Below are 13,953 nucleotides of genomic sequence, written 5' to 3'. Positions count from 1 at the left end.
TCCCTCACAAGTCAAGCTGGGGTGGGGTGGGGGGGGGGGGGCATGGGGTGCTCTCCAAGTAGGCTGTCCATCGTCAGACACTCTTAGTGGACACTCACCTGCCCGTCCACAGCTGTGCTCAGGACAGCTGTCCCCACCCACGGACACGGGGTGAGCACTTGCCAGGCTCCCTGGGTGTGGGCAGCACATGGCAGGGCTCATGGCAGACTGTGTGTGGCCTGGCCACCCTCACCTCCCGGGGCCTCCTCCCTCCTCTCCCACTCCTGTTATCTCCACGGAGCTGCCTGTCTGGGTTAATTTGGGGATTTTTTCTGGGGGATAGTTCTTTTGCATGACCCCCACGAGCAAGCCACACCCGCTCTCCTAGCTAGATGTCCGCGGTGTGGCCTCGCCGGCCTGCCCTGCAGAGGGTCAGCTGCCACGGCGCTGGCTGGCTTTCCTCCTCTCTTTTTGCTGAGTTTCCTTGTCTTTTCTTTCTGAGCCTTGTAAGTGTACAAAAAATTATTTTGTTCTGTCTCGGGAAACTGCAAATAAAAGAAAAACAGGACAAACTGCTTCCTGTGCAGCTGGGTGCTTTATGCTGGGACCCTGCCCCCTACACCCTGGCTCCTCCTGGTGGGGGCCCTCAGCGGGCCCTGGCCACAGAGGCCGAGTCTGGGCTGCCCTGAGCCTGTCGGGTGGAGAGCCCGCCCAGGGGTCCCTCTGTGCAGCCGCTGTGCAGCCTCTGTCACAGCTCCAGCAGCTGCACCCCCACGCCCCACCTCTCTAGTCACCCCAGTAGTCTCCGAAATGGGGCTGGAGGGCACCTCCCTGTGGGAGGGTCCCCAGGCTGGGGCTCCACTGCCCTGCTGAGGCGCCCCTCTACCCACAGTGCCACCTTCCTGTTCTGCTCGCCACCGGCACCACCCTGGCCTGCTCGCATGAGCCCATGGGCTGGGGTGTGCCGACACCACACAGGCTGGGCCGGTGTCAGACACCAATGTCACACGCAGCACAGCAGTGGCTGCTGGGATGCAAAGACGAGACGGTAGGCGACGACAAGGGGGACCACGACAGGCTCCTCACGGAGGTCCAGAGGACAGGACCCCCAGCAGAAATGTGCGGAGAGGGATGCCAGGCACTGAGCCTGAGGTGGCTGGGCTGAGAGGGTGGGTGGCCTGAGGTCTGGGCAGCAGGGCTAGGCGCTTTCCACCAGGCCTCCCACTGCAGCTGCCCCAGACTTTCCTGTCCTTGGCTCTGCTCCACCCTGTGCCCTGGCCTGTTCCTCAGGATGGCTGTGTCCCCCAGCTGTGTCCCTACAGTGCAGGGACCTCCCCTAGGAATATCCACCTTCAGCCTGTGCCACCTGTTAATGCTGATCGCACAGCTGTGTGGCCTGACTGGACACCTGACCACCTACCTGGCTGGAGGCCATCTGATCCTATGGCTGCACACTCAGCCGCTGCAGGCCTCTTGGCCCACCTCCCTCCCAGGCACGACCTTCTGTGGAGACGGGTGGCTTCCCCGGCCCCCGGGGCTGCCTGTCTGTACTCCATGTCATGTGCTTTCCTGGGACAGAAACTCAGGCTCCAGATCCATCCTAGACATCAGACACGCCTGCCTGTGGGGCCAACAGGCTGATGCTGCAGGTACCCCAGGGACTTCTGCGGGCCACCACCTCCAGCTGCAGCCCCTGGTGGCAGACACCTTGCACAGGCCAGGAGGCCCTTGACGTCAGCGTGCCAGTGGGCTGCACCTGGCAGGTGTGCTCAGGTATGTGGGCAGGAGGGAGGCTGCACCTGGCAGCAGTGCCTAGGGAGACCTGAGCTGGCCTGGGAGAATGTAGGACAGCCTGGGAGTGCAGCCTCCCGGCGGAGTATCTCTCCAACTGGTGGCCTATCAGCTGTAATCAGAGGCACCGTCCTGGCCAGGCTCCCTGGGGTCCTGAGCCCTGAGGGGGGCGTCTCCCCCTGGCGTGTGCAGGTCAGGCCTGCGGGCAAGGCCGGCAACTCCGGCACAGAGAGGTCAGTGAGGGCCTCCACCCGTCACTGGTAAGTAGCACCTGTTTGGGAAGAGCTCCCAGGCCTCAGCAGGAAAAGCAGGTGTGCTTGGCCCTGCCAGAGCCCAGGGCTGCTTCTGATTCCGATCGGGGGCGAGCTGAGGGCAGGGCCCCTGGCCAGCGAGAACCGGGTTGCCAAGTCTTCACAGAGCTCTACCGAGCAGCAGCTGAGTTCGCCCCCTAAACTGGGGACGGGTGCCCCAGCCCTTGAGAGTGCCCTGCACACCTGCAGGGCCCGGCTCCCCCTCACCTGGGTCCTGCTGGGCCTGGGTGGAGGGCTGGGAGAGGGGAGGAAGGTTATGACCCCGGCCCCCACATCGGCCCAGTAGTGTGCACAGCACAGAGGAGGGGGCTCCCTGAAACTTAAACAAAGCATAGGACCATTTTGGAATTTCAAAAGACAACTTTATCCAGACAGGAACTTGTCGAACAAGACAGAGAAGAGTTAGGCAGCAGTTACTAAAATACACTCTTAGCCAGATGACTGAACATTAGAATGACATGAACAGGGGACAAGACGGCACAGGGCCCAAGCCAGGCCCCCACCTGCTCCCTCCTCCCCCAGCTCTGCCTGCACCCCACGTCCTCCCCATCACCCAGGACCTGAACTACCCATGTGGTGCCACAGCCCCCTCAGGCACTGGTGAGCAGGAGGGGCCTGCGCCGCCCAGGAGGGAAGTCACGTGGACAAACTGGCTACATGGAGGCGGGCAGGCCAGCAGCACCCAGAGGATGAGAGCAGCCAGCAGGTAAACCTGTCAGGGGTAGGGTGGTCAGGAGCCATATCCTGTTTCCTGGCCCAAGCAGAGATTTCAGAGCTGCGGCACTTCCTGCTGGACGAATGGGCCTTTGGGTCAGGCAAGAACCAGCATGTCAGGGAAAGGCCCCCATGGAAGAGGCCAGAGAGGCAACCACCCCAGCAGGGGATTCCTGGGGCCCAGCCTAAGGGCGCACCTTGTCCTCAGGCAGCCCAGCGGGGCAGGAAGAGGCAGCATGGGACCCGGCAGGACAGGGGTGGCTGTCACCTGGGCTGCTGTGCAGCCCATCTTCCTGCTGCGGGGGTCAGGCCGGGGTGGGGAGACGGGCCCCTGACCACAGGTGGGGTTTGGGAGCCCTTGGGTTGGCTGGCACCTACTCTTGATGCCCATTGGCAGTGGCCACAGGAAAAGCCACTTGCTAAGACATGCAGGCCCCTGGTGGTTGCCAAGGCAGGCTTGTCATCAGAGGCACACACCCATGATCCGGATGTTCGAGGTCAAACTGCAGGTTGGGTGAGGTGTCCTGCCCCCACCCTCCCACCCCGCAAAGACCTCCAGGGCATCTCTGTGGAGCTCTGTGGAAGCGTCCGCAGAAACGAAAACCGTTGCAGAACTGGTGAGGCCCAGTGACCGTCTCCCCTTGGCCTCAGCCCCAACTCGCTGGCCCACCCCCACCCCCAGCGGCCCTGTGTGGCTTCCCAGGAGAACCAAGCGTGCACCTGCCCAGCACCCCCCGGCCCTGTGGACCGGGAGCCCCTTACTGAAGTGCTGACACGGTTAACAAGTAAAACCCAACGGCTGCTGGGACCAGCAGAGCCGGCCCTGACCCGGGGCCGTCGGGGTTAGAAACGACCCCTTTGGCCTCAGCAGGAGTCCAGAGTGTTTATGGTTTCATTTGGCCCAAAAATACACCTCGGGGGCCTAAAGTCGTCTTTCAAAAATTACTAGACACACGAATTTGAACATGCCCCGCCCCAGGTCCCGCCCACCAGCCCTCGGCTCCTCCCAGGAGCTCAAAGCCGATGGTGGGTGTTTGCACTTTGGTCTTCCCGTGGCCACCAGGCTTCTGGGGGCTGCGGTTCTGGTGTGAATGGCAGGGACTCTGCATCGAGGGGGCCTCTGCGGGCTGCAGTCACATGACTGCACAGCACGAGTTTTGCTTGCGGGCCTAGAGAGGAACAAAGAGCAGCTGAACGGGGGTGGGGCCTGAGGAGGAGGCGGCAGTGACCTGGGCACACAGTGCGGGAGGAGCCTGGGGACCAGGGTGCTGGCTGGGACAGAGGACTGGAAACTACCTGTCCTCACCCCCTCCCCCACCCCAGGCAAGCTGTCTGGGAGCAGCTCACAGCCAAGACCACCTCCTCCACACCCACCCGTTCCTGCCACCAGGAAGGGGCTGCTGGCACAAACTATGGCAAGGATCCAGCCGCCCACACTCTCCCCAAACAAGGCTGCCTGGCCCTGACCCCAGGGACCTCTTGCTTCCTGTTCAGACGCCGCAACCCCAGGGGCCACCTCCCCCACGACCCTCCTCCTGCAGGGCAGGCCTCTACTGGCTGTCAGGGGCCCGGGGCCTGGGGAGCCGGTGCACCCACCGTTTTGTAGAAGGCTTTCGAGTGGATCCCCAGCACTTCGGACTTGGACACCAGGTCGTCGATCTTCTCCCCGCGCTCCAGCAAGGACTCCATGGTGTTGTGCTGCACGAAGGAAGCGGAACAACGTCTGCTCTGTGCACAGCGCGAGGCTGGAGCCCGAGTCAGGAGAAGCACCCCCGGGCCCCTCGCCCACACACAAGCACCCTGGCACACGTCCGCCTTGGGCACGCATGGACCTAGTGACCTGCCCACGGAACCCAGAAGGTCCTGCCTGGAATGGAGGCAGGAAATCCCCAATTCTGCACAGCACAGGCTCGGACGACCAGGCCGGGAGAGGCCACCCGGCGTGTTTCCATGAACTCCCACTGGACCGGGCTCCCCTTGAAGGGCCGTGTCCTGTGGTCCTGACCAGTCTGCACGGGCATCTCAGCTTGCAGGCACCATGACCACACAGACCTGCCTCCAAGGGGGGAGGAGCCTGCGCCCCCCCACCGCCCCGGCCCGGTGGACACTCCAAGGGCAGATGCCAGGGCCTCTGAACCTGAGCTTGCACTTGTGAAAAGACACGCGTGAGCAAGGGCAAACGTCCTGGTCTCCACACTGGCCCAGTCACTCGGATTTCTACCCAAGCGACCGGATTCAGATACGGATGGGACGAAAGGCAGGGTGGCCACTGCAGCCAGAGCAGGGCTGGGTGACCACAACCCGCTGGCTGTGCCCATGCAGAGTGCAGGAGCGCGAGGTGCCTGCCGGCTGTGGGGCTCTGAGCTGGAGGGGCAGACGGGGCTCAGCTACAAAGGACTGAACTTTCACGGCCAAGTCTCGTCCCCAAACCGTGCTGTCCAGGGGGGCGCCCAGGGGTCGGACCCAGCAGACAGGAGAGCTTCACGCCAGGGTTGCGTCCTCCCGGGCCCTCTCTCCAGCCGCTCGGGGCCCACTGGCTGCCCGGCACTGGTGTCGGTGGGGGCGCCGTTAGCAAGGACACAGAGACCAGGACAAGCTCCCACACTTGGCAGGGAGACCCGAAGTGGCGGGGCCAAGGTGTTGGCATTTGGAAAGGGCCCCGAGTGGCCTCCACGGACCTGGGAGGCCTGAGCATAGGACCTGCCTGGGAGCAGACGGGGACCACGAGGCGTGCCAGGGAGCCTGCACGTCACCCTGCAGCAGACTCCAGAGGTGCTGGAGGACTTCGAGCAGAAGAGCGACAGCTCGGTGCTGCCTGTGGCCGGGCAGGCCGAGGGAAGCGGCAGTTTAAGCCAGATCGCAGGTGAAAACGTGGCGTTTCCGACAACTCTGTGCACGCAGCCCCACCGCCCACGGGGAGGCGCCTGCACACTCTGAGACAGGCGAGGGGGCACGAGGGATGGTGGGGCAGACCCCTGAGCCGACCCCACTGTCCCTGTGGGGGATCCCCCAAGGGGAGGGGGACGGAACACGGCCGGCCGGCTCCCGGCTCCGTCCCTCGTGCAGCCGGCGCCACTCATGGGGTGAGGAGGGACAGACTCGGGGGTCTGGCTCTGAGGCCCCAGAAGCCCGGGGGGGGGGGGCGGGCCATCCCCTTGCAGAACGGCACTGTGGCTGCAATGGCATGCCAGCCCTCAGCCCCGGACTCCCTTCCTCCTTACCAGGATGATCTTGGTCTCGTCTAGCTCAGCCTGCACTTTACTCATGGGGTCGGCCTCCCGGGGATTCTAGGAGAGAGGAGCCGAGAACAAAACCATCAGGACTGGGAGGCCGCCTGGAGACAGCGCTCGACTGGGCGAATGGGTCGCGATGAGACAGGCTCCGTGGATGCCCGGGGCAGGGCCGCAATAGCCGGCCCGGGAGCCGGGGCTCAGGTCCTCGCGGAGCTCCTGCAGTTCTCCCGGGGACCGAGACGCCACTCCAGGCCGCCGGGAAGTCGCCCAGGGCCACAGCCACAGGCCAGCAAGTCCCCCACGGCTCTGGGCCGCCCCACCTGGTATGTGCTCAGGTAGCCGTCCAGTGCCGCGTAGCTGATGGTAGCAGGGGAGCCAACTGGCCAGTCGGTCCTGTCGACCTGCCTGGAGAAATCATCCAGCACCTGCAGGACAAAGGAGCCCAGTGACACCGCCTGCTCGCACCGTGCCCACGGCGGCAACACTCGGCCCTCAGGCCCCCAGGGCCGGGGGAGGGCTGGGCGGACTGCCAGCCCATGGGGAAGTCCAGACTCGGGTTCCTCCTCCCCGAACACCCCGGGCATTCAGAGCCCAGTGCACCCGGCCCAAGACAAACCCCAGCTGGTGAGGACAGAGGCACTGAATTTCTAAACTGCAGGTTCCAGTTTTACTGAGGTTTGGACTTCTAGGAATGAGGGTGTTAGTCCTAATTCTCCAGCCAATTCTCCCAGAAGGAAAAATTCAAGACATAACCAAATTTCACATGTTCCTAAGTTTATCGGTCCTTCTGGGAACACGACACCACTGTGTCTTCAAAGACTTCATACTGAGAGCCTCGTGAAGACTGAACACCAGGTGCGGAGCCCCCAGCAGGGAAGGGAGCCCCTGGCACTGCAGGACGGGTCAGGAGGGGCACAGGGAGGGCACAGGGAGGGCTCAGTAGAGGGGGCCGGGCAGAGCTGGAGTCAGGTGAGGCTCAGGAGCAAATGGAAGCCACTCGGGCTGAGAACTCGGCCACCACAGACCCAGGACCCGTGTCCCAGAGAAGAGGCGCCGCCACTGAGGGGCAGGCCAGGAGGGCCCCGGTGGCCCCGGGACATGGGCCTGGAGGGACGGCAGCAGTCAGGGCCACACGGCCTCCCTCAGGCCTCCGGCACGGCCGTTACCCCAGCCCCAAGACGGCTGGGCTGCAGACTCACCTTCTCCAGCAAGGTGAAGGCCACCCGGGAGGGATACTCGCCGTCGGCAATGACCACGCCTGCCAGGCCGTCGTGGCGCACGTAAACGTGGCACAGGTAGTCTGAGGAGACACGAAGAGGGGCCTGTCACCCGCCGGCCCAAGCGTCACCACGCCGAGCTGCTGCAGACCAGGCTCCCTGAGCAAGGCCGGTGGGCGGGCACTCGGCAGCACAGCCCGGCCGGAATCGCACGGGGCCGTGTGCATGGGAGCCGGGCTGTCAGCTTGGCCCAGCACCCACTTTAGGGCGGGGAAAGGCCCCCAGGCTTGGGGTGCGGAGCGGGGGTCCAGGGCCCCACATCCAGGCACAGCCCTGAGCTCCGGGCCAGGCCTGGCAGCGCCTCGGGGAGAGACGGCCCTCTCAGGCCCTGCTCCCAACCTGAGGAGGCCCTGGTGACCGGAGCAGCCCCGCTCTCTGAAAGCCCTGTCATCAGGAGGGGAGCCCTCCGGGCCCCGTCCGGGGAGGGCGGGGGTGGGGGGGGCAAGGAGCGAGGTCCCTCCAGGAAGACCCTGGCCATGGCGGGCCGGGTCTGCGGGTCATGGCCTCTCGTCAAAGCAGCGACACCCACAGCCCCCGGGGCTGACTGCTGTCGGCAGGAAAGGACTGTGGCCGGCGAGTGAGAACTTCTTGTTCCCACAGCTCTCAGCCTCAGGACTCAGGAGCAGAACCAGGAAACACACCGAAGAGCGCAGGAAGGCCGACAGGCCCTGAAGCCAGAGGGGGGCAGACAGACGCCGGCAGGTCGAGGGGGACAGGCGTCTCCCCCAAGGGAGGTGCCACGCTGGGAAGGCAGGCACGGCCCCAGAGGGCGGAGAACCCTCGCACGTCCACAGCCCAAGCGGGCCGGCGGGACGCAGGACACAGGTCCCACCACACGGGACGCAGCCGCGACACCGCCCGCAGCGTCACGGGTGCCGACACGGTCCAGACAGCCCCTCCGCCCCCGGGGCCGTGGTCCGAACACCGTGCAGCACGCCATCTCTGCCTGAAGGCTGCTCACCCCTTCCTCACCTGCCGGCAGGACGCCGCCTCTGAAACAAATGCCCAACAGCCCCCCAGGGAGCTGGACCGTGAAGAAGCAAAAGTAATATCTTCAGGTTCCGGGTCAACACCCACGGAGCACAAAGCGTGGCGGCTCCTGGACAAGGAGGGGGTCTCTTTCTGAGACGCCTCCACTCCGGGGGCGGGGGGCGGGGGCGGGGTGCTGACTGACCCGAGCCTCAGACCGAGCCGTGGGGGCGACTCTGCCCAGGCAGCCGGACACCAGCGGTGAGCACAGAGCTGTGTGCGAACAGGAGGAGCAGGAGGAGGACGGGAGGAAGACCAGGCCGGCCACTCCCTCGAGAGGCAATGGGCTGCCGGGGACTTGGTGGCCAAGCCGGCGCTCACTGCAGGGGGGTGGGGGCGGGCCCTCTTACCTTGTTCTTTGACAGAAGCTCTGCTGCCTTTCGCCGAGCGCTCCACAATCAGCTGGCTTGTGAAGGTCATGAACTCCTGAACACTAAGAAACACAACACGTATCACCTACTCCTGTCGCCTCGTCCCCAATGCAACGGAAAGTGACCTGAGCTTATCCATAGGTGACATTGCTCCTGGGTTTGATTCCTTTCCCTCCCAAACGCAGACAAATAATAGACGCTCTGTAAACGGACAGATCCAGACAAGTTACAAATTATGACAACCATTCAAACCACATCTGTTTGCTACCCAGCTCACCCCAACCTCCCACTTCCAGACTTCTGGGGCATTTCTACGGGCTGTCATCAGTGTAACGACTTGGTCAGAGTATGGTTCGGGACACGGCGGCAAAGCAGAAGCCAGCTCCTGTTCTCAAGGCCCCACTTACTTCCAAGAAGCAGGACAAATGAGCACTGCACTGGGAAGACACAGAGGGGAGCTGTCTGGCAGATGCGCAGCCAGGTAGGGCCACAGCGTGCCCCCCAGTGGAGGCTGCGTCACCTAGGGTACCAGTGCTGGGCACTGCGGAAGAAGTGCGGGTGACGGCTCGGAGACGAAACACGGCTGGAACAGAGGCTCCGGGGGCGGTGGGGGGCCGGGCCAACGACTGGCCGCACGCGTGACAGCAGTCCCACGTGAACACTTAGGAGCGTGCACAGTGAGTGTTTGCAGAATTGTTTGCAGAGCTCAACAGGCTCCGTAAAAAAGCACGAAAACACGCAGCCTGACGGTTCCCACTGACAGAGGAAGGGTCGTAGTGCACTGCCTGCTCACAAGCGAGCCGGTGGTGCCACAAGCGCCCAAACCAAGCAAATCGCCACCGGCGTCTTTCTGGAGAGGGGGCCCTCCTCGAGGAGAGCCCCGGGAAGGCCCTCAGGAGGTGTCCCAGGAGAGGCAGGCTGTCACGGTAGGTGACCGCTCTGTCCTCTGTGCACACTGCTGCCCCGGAGACCACGCACGGGGATGGGGACTCGGGCACTCCTGATGCTGTGCAGACCCAAGATGTGTGTGTCTGTGTCTCGGTTTTTAACAACAAAAAAAAAAAGTTAAAAAGTTAAAACCATTAAAAACTTACAGAAAATAACTTCTCGAGTGAGGACACAAATAGGATGTTTTTGTACGGCTGTACAATGTGCCTGTGTTTTAAGCTAAGTGTGATTACAAGCAACAGGTTGAAAAACTGGGAACTTTATAAATGAGGGAAGGTCCACTAAGGTCCACACGTTGCTGAAGAAACAAACAACACAGATCAGTGCAGCCCGCGTGTCCCGTGTCACCAAGTCCACGGCCACGTGCAGCCACGGCCACGTGCAGCCCCAGCCTCACGTGCTCTCACCACCGACCTCGGACTCACTCGCCCGGAGCCACCTGCAGCCCTGCCGGACGGACGCGCCACGCTTACCTCCCGCACTGCGTTCCCACTGTGCTTTTCTGTTTCCATGTGTTCACGCACACGAACACTCAGCACCCTGCCACAGCTGCCCACGGCCTTCTGCACAGCCCAGCCGGGCAGCAGGCCGCACCGTCCAGGTGAGAGTGCGCTCGTGGTGTTCACACAGTGACAGTCGACTAATGACACATTCTCAGCATGTCTCCCTGTCACTAGGTGACACGTTACTGATTCCTCAGAGAAGTCTCCCAATAAGAAGTCCTTGCAGTAAAACCTCGAAGAGACAGAGGCAAGGGCAGCAGAGTCCTCAGACAAAGAACTGCACGTGCTGGGAGAGCCGGCATCCGAGGGCCGGCCGGGAGGGCCGGGGGACCCTGGGAGGTGTTCAGCGTGGGGTCTGGCCATCCTCAGGTGGGCGGGATGGAAGGGAGGGCCCGTGAGAAGCACAAAGAGCAGGCTGCAGCCCGGGCTGCGATGGCGTCAGTCCGTCATCTGACACAGGCATGCGAGTCTGGAGCTGGTGTGGTGCTGGCCCCGCACCGAACACCCAGGATCCCCAGCACTCACGCGCAGGGAAGCACAGGGAAGGGTCAGAGGGAGCCCCGTCGGCACAAGTGCAGAAAAGCAGCCACAGGACAGAGCACGGGGCCAAGGCCTGGAGAGCCAAGTATCAGGAAGATACTTGGAGGCTGACCCAATAGGAGCAGGAAACTTCAACAAAAGAAATTGTTTTGGATCCTGCCAGCAAGCCACTCTCATCAAGAACACCACTGTCCCGCAGAGCCGTGGCCACAGTCCAGGTGGCAGGCCGCAGCTGGCTTGGAGACAGTGACCACAGCAGAGGCCACAGGGTCCCTCTCCCTCTGGGCCTGGGTCCCCTCGCTTCCCGCGAATGGGCTGCCAGTGGCCGTCCTACTTCCAAACCCACCTGCCTGTAGCACGTGCCCCAGAAAGGTACAAGGGGGCTCAACCTGCGGCCCGCAGGCTGTACGTGTCCCGACACAAACCCATGCGCCTACGTAAGATGAGATGAGATTTTTTTGTGATTTCGTGTCACAACATATTTAACGTGCAGCCCAAGACAACTCTTCTTCTACTAGTGTGGCCTGGCAACGCCAAAAGGTTGGACACCCCGGGAAAAGCTTGAAGCCCTACAAATGCCTAGCTTGCTTCCTTCCAGGTCTTCGTGTAGAATGCTTCTGTGCCAGGCGCCCCACGTAAGAGGCGCCCGATTTGGGTTTGAGCCCCAGCTGGCTGCGGTGTGCTCTTTGGGCCTCAGCGACGTCACCCATAAACGAAGGGTCCACCAGCACCTCTCCCAGGGAGCTGTTAGGATCCATGGACTCCCAAGACGTGGCAGCCCCGTGCGGAAACCAGAGTCGCTGCCTGGGAAACGCCGGTTTCAAATACAGACTTCGGCGCCTCCACCTCCTAGTTCAGACACCCCGACACGAACCTGGGGGACCTCGTTTTCCGAGTCCCCTCGTAATTTTTGCAAGGCAGGAATGTGAAAATCGGCGCGTTCAGGAGTCTTCGGGATGGCCGAGGCCTCCACGAGCGCCGGGATGATTCCCGGGAGGCGCGGTCCGCAGACCCGACCGAAGAAGAGGCCACCGCCGGGCGTCACCGCGCGGGCCGCCCCCGCCCCCCGTCCCCCGCCGCCGGCGACCTCCCCAGCCCCCCCGAGGCCCGCCGCGGCACCGCGGCCTCTCGGCCCCGCCCCGGCCCCCGCGATCCCCGGGCCCCCAGCCCGCCCGCCCGCTCACCTGGACCGCTGGAAGAAGCTGAAGGACGACACGTCGGAGGCGGCCTTGAGCAGCGCCGCCTTGGGCTCGCCTTTGTAGAGGACGCTCAGGCAGTACAGCTTCATGGCTCCGCCGGGGCCGCCGGCCGGCCGCGGACCGGCTCGCGCGAGCAGGCGGCCGCCGCCCCTCGAGACCCCGGCCGCCGCGGACGGGCCAGTCGGCGCTTCCTCCTCGGGGCTCGGGGTCCACTTCCGGTTCCGGCCAGGGGCCACCGCCCCAGGCCTGCGGAGCGTGTCCGCACCGGGGGAGAGGAGCGACGGCCGGAAACACGCGGCGAGGGGCGGGCGCGAGTGCGAGTGCGAGCGCGCGTGCGCGGGACCGAGGCCCCGCCCCGCCGAGTCGTCCGGGGCCGCCCACCGCCTCCGGGACCGCCCAGAGTCCGCCAAGGCCGCCGCCGCCTTCTCGCTGGCGTTTGGAGACGAGGCTCGGTCCGGGAAGGGACGAGGCGGCAGTTCCCTCGGAGCCTCGGTCACCAAACGGCACCGTGCGGCCAGGCAGCGTCTCGCAGGACGGACGCGCGCACAGAAGACGGTGAAGCGACTGGGGCGGAGTCTGCGGACGGGGCCAGACCGAGGGCGTCGGCGATGCTCCGTTCGTTTCCGCACCTGTTCCCGGCGTCCGCAGGTGGCCCAGCGCGGGCAGCCGGGCAGGGCTGCTAGCGTCAGCGTTGAGGTCCGCGCCTGCGGGGGGCCGGGCTCCCCGGGACGGGTTTCCCGGCAATCACAGGGGCGGCTGGCCCCTGAGGCCACCCCTGCTGGACAAGGTGGGCACCATCCCTTCCCGGAGGCTCAGCCCTGGGGAGCCCGGCCACGCAGGGACCGGCAGCCAAGGTCAGGCCGCTGAGCTGTTTCACTGATCCGAGTGAGCCTCCGGCCCACACGGTAAGGGGCCTCTAGCGGGGCCTCTAGCGGGCCGAGCGGAGGCGTGGTCACGGAGCCTGTCATGCTTTGACGTATTGATTGTTTTGAGTCAAGGCCGTTCAGGAACAGCAGGTGCAAGAGGGCACTCTTGAGTCCCCCTCCCTCTCCCTGAAAGCAGGGGTTAAGCCCCCATGGAGGGTTCCCTCTCTGTACCAGGAGGGGGGGACGCCTGCCCGCACCGGGGTGGACGGAAGCCAACAGAACTCTGCACGAGCAGACCTTGCTGACCACTAATCCACAACTGACTGTCCCCGCCCAAACCTACTCTGGACACGTGGTCACTTAGGCTTGGCCTGAGGGTCGCATCCCGACCACCATGGCGCTGCCCTGCACAGAAACTGACCCTTGAGAGAAGCGACGTGATTTCCACGGACCAGGGAAGGGAGCAACCCTGAAGCAGAGTTCAGCACAAACTTCTGGTTAAACATGGCGGGTTGGACGCTCTGGTTTGTGTGAACTCCCTGGCAGATCTCCACTCAGATGACAGGGCTGCAGAGCACAGTGGGCGGGCAAGGCTGCCCTGGGCGGGCAGGTGGGTGTCAGCTGGGAGAGGCACGGTCTGCGGTGGGGGCTCAGCCGGTAAGGGGCTCAAGCGTGAGTGTCCTGGCGAGGCCCTTCACCTGCTCCCCAGATCCTCCAGCCAGGGAAGCACCACCTTTTGCCTCACTCTGGGGGGCAGGATGAGGGGGTTTCCTTCTGGAGGGTTGAGGGGTCAGAGCTTCTGCCCCCTTTGAAGGCACCAGCAAAACCACCCATGCTTCAGGTCCCTGCTGGGAAAATGTGTCCTGTGAGCCCCCCTCTCAGGGTTCTGGTCAGTGTGCAGTGTGGATGCTTTGGGGTCAGGTCCCGTGCTCAGGAAGGGCTGGGCTGTGCCTGGGCAGGAGGCTGAGGCCGGGAGCCCTTGGGGGCCGTGGGCACTGCAGACTGCAGCCCAGTTCGTCAGCCTCCTGGCCTCTGTGGCCTCATTCTCGTTTGAAAGTGATGATCATACCAGCCCTCCTGCTGCTCCTGCACCAGTCAAATGACAGAACAAATGCAAAGTTCTTTGTGAATTACAGTGGTTTTAATCAGCATTAGTTATAATGACAACATCTCCTAATAAATATGTTGCCTT

At 63.7% G+C, this 13,953-nt stretch overlaps 1 protein-coding gene across 1 annotated transcript; it reads right to left on the bottom strand.

Moving 5' to 3' along the window:
- Positions 1 to 2,421: 2,421 nt before the first annotated feature.
- On the bottom strand, positions 2,422 to 12,137 carry YKT6 (YKT6 v-SNARE homolog). Its single transcript, XM_028504195.2, has 7 exons — positions 11,881 to 12,137; positions 8,685 to 8,767; positions 7,228 to 7,328; positions 6,349 to 6,453; positions 6,017 to 6,082; positions 4,392 to 4,493; positions 2,422 to 3,964 (listed from the first exon to the last, which is right to left on the bottom strand). Exons 1-7 carry the CDS (start codon positions 11,982 to 11,984, stop codon positions 3,929 to 3,931), a joined length of 597 nt encoding a protein of 198 aa, XP_028359996.1. The 5' UTR covers positions 11,985 to 12,137; the 3' UTR covers positions 2,422 to 3,928.
- Between the last annotated feature and the right edge of the window lie 1,816 nt (positions 12,138 to 13,953).

This window comes from Phyllostomus discolor, chromosome 10 (assembly GCF_004126475.2).
Source record: "Phyllostomus discolor isolate MPI-MPIP mPhyDis1 chromosome 10, mPhyDis1.pri.v3, whole genome shotgun sequence".
Taxonomy (NCBI): Eukaryota; Metazoa; Chordata; class Mammalia; order Chiroptera; family Phyllostomidae; genus Phyllostomus; species Phyllostomus discolor.
Note: the sequence above shows the minus strand (reverse complement) of the source record. Positions and strands in the feature narration are given on the sequence as shown.

What these genes read in the sequence shown, in the direction of transcription:
- YKT6 (XM_028504195.2), bottom strand. Translation starts at nt 11,984, where the DNA reads ATGAAGCTGTACTGCCTGAGCGTCCTCTACAAAGGCGAGCCCAAGGCG. An exon ending in AGCTTCTTCCAGCGGTCCAG is followed by an intron (nt 8,768 to 11,880) that starts GTGAGCGGGCGG and finishes TGTGTTTCTTAG; the next exon opens with TGTTCAGGAGTTCATGACCT. An exon ending in CCTTCACCTTGCTGGAGAAG is followed by an intron (nt 6,454 to 7,227) that starts GTGAGTCTGCAG and finishes TTTGTCCTGCAG; the next exon opens with GTGCTGGATGATTTCTCCAG.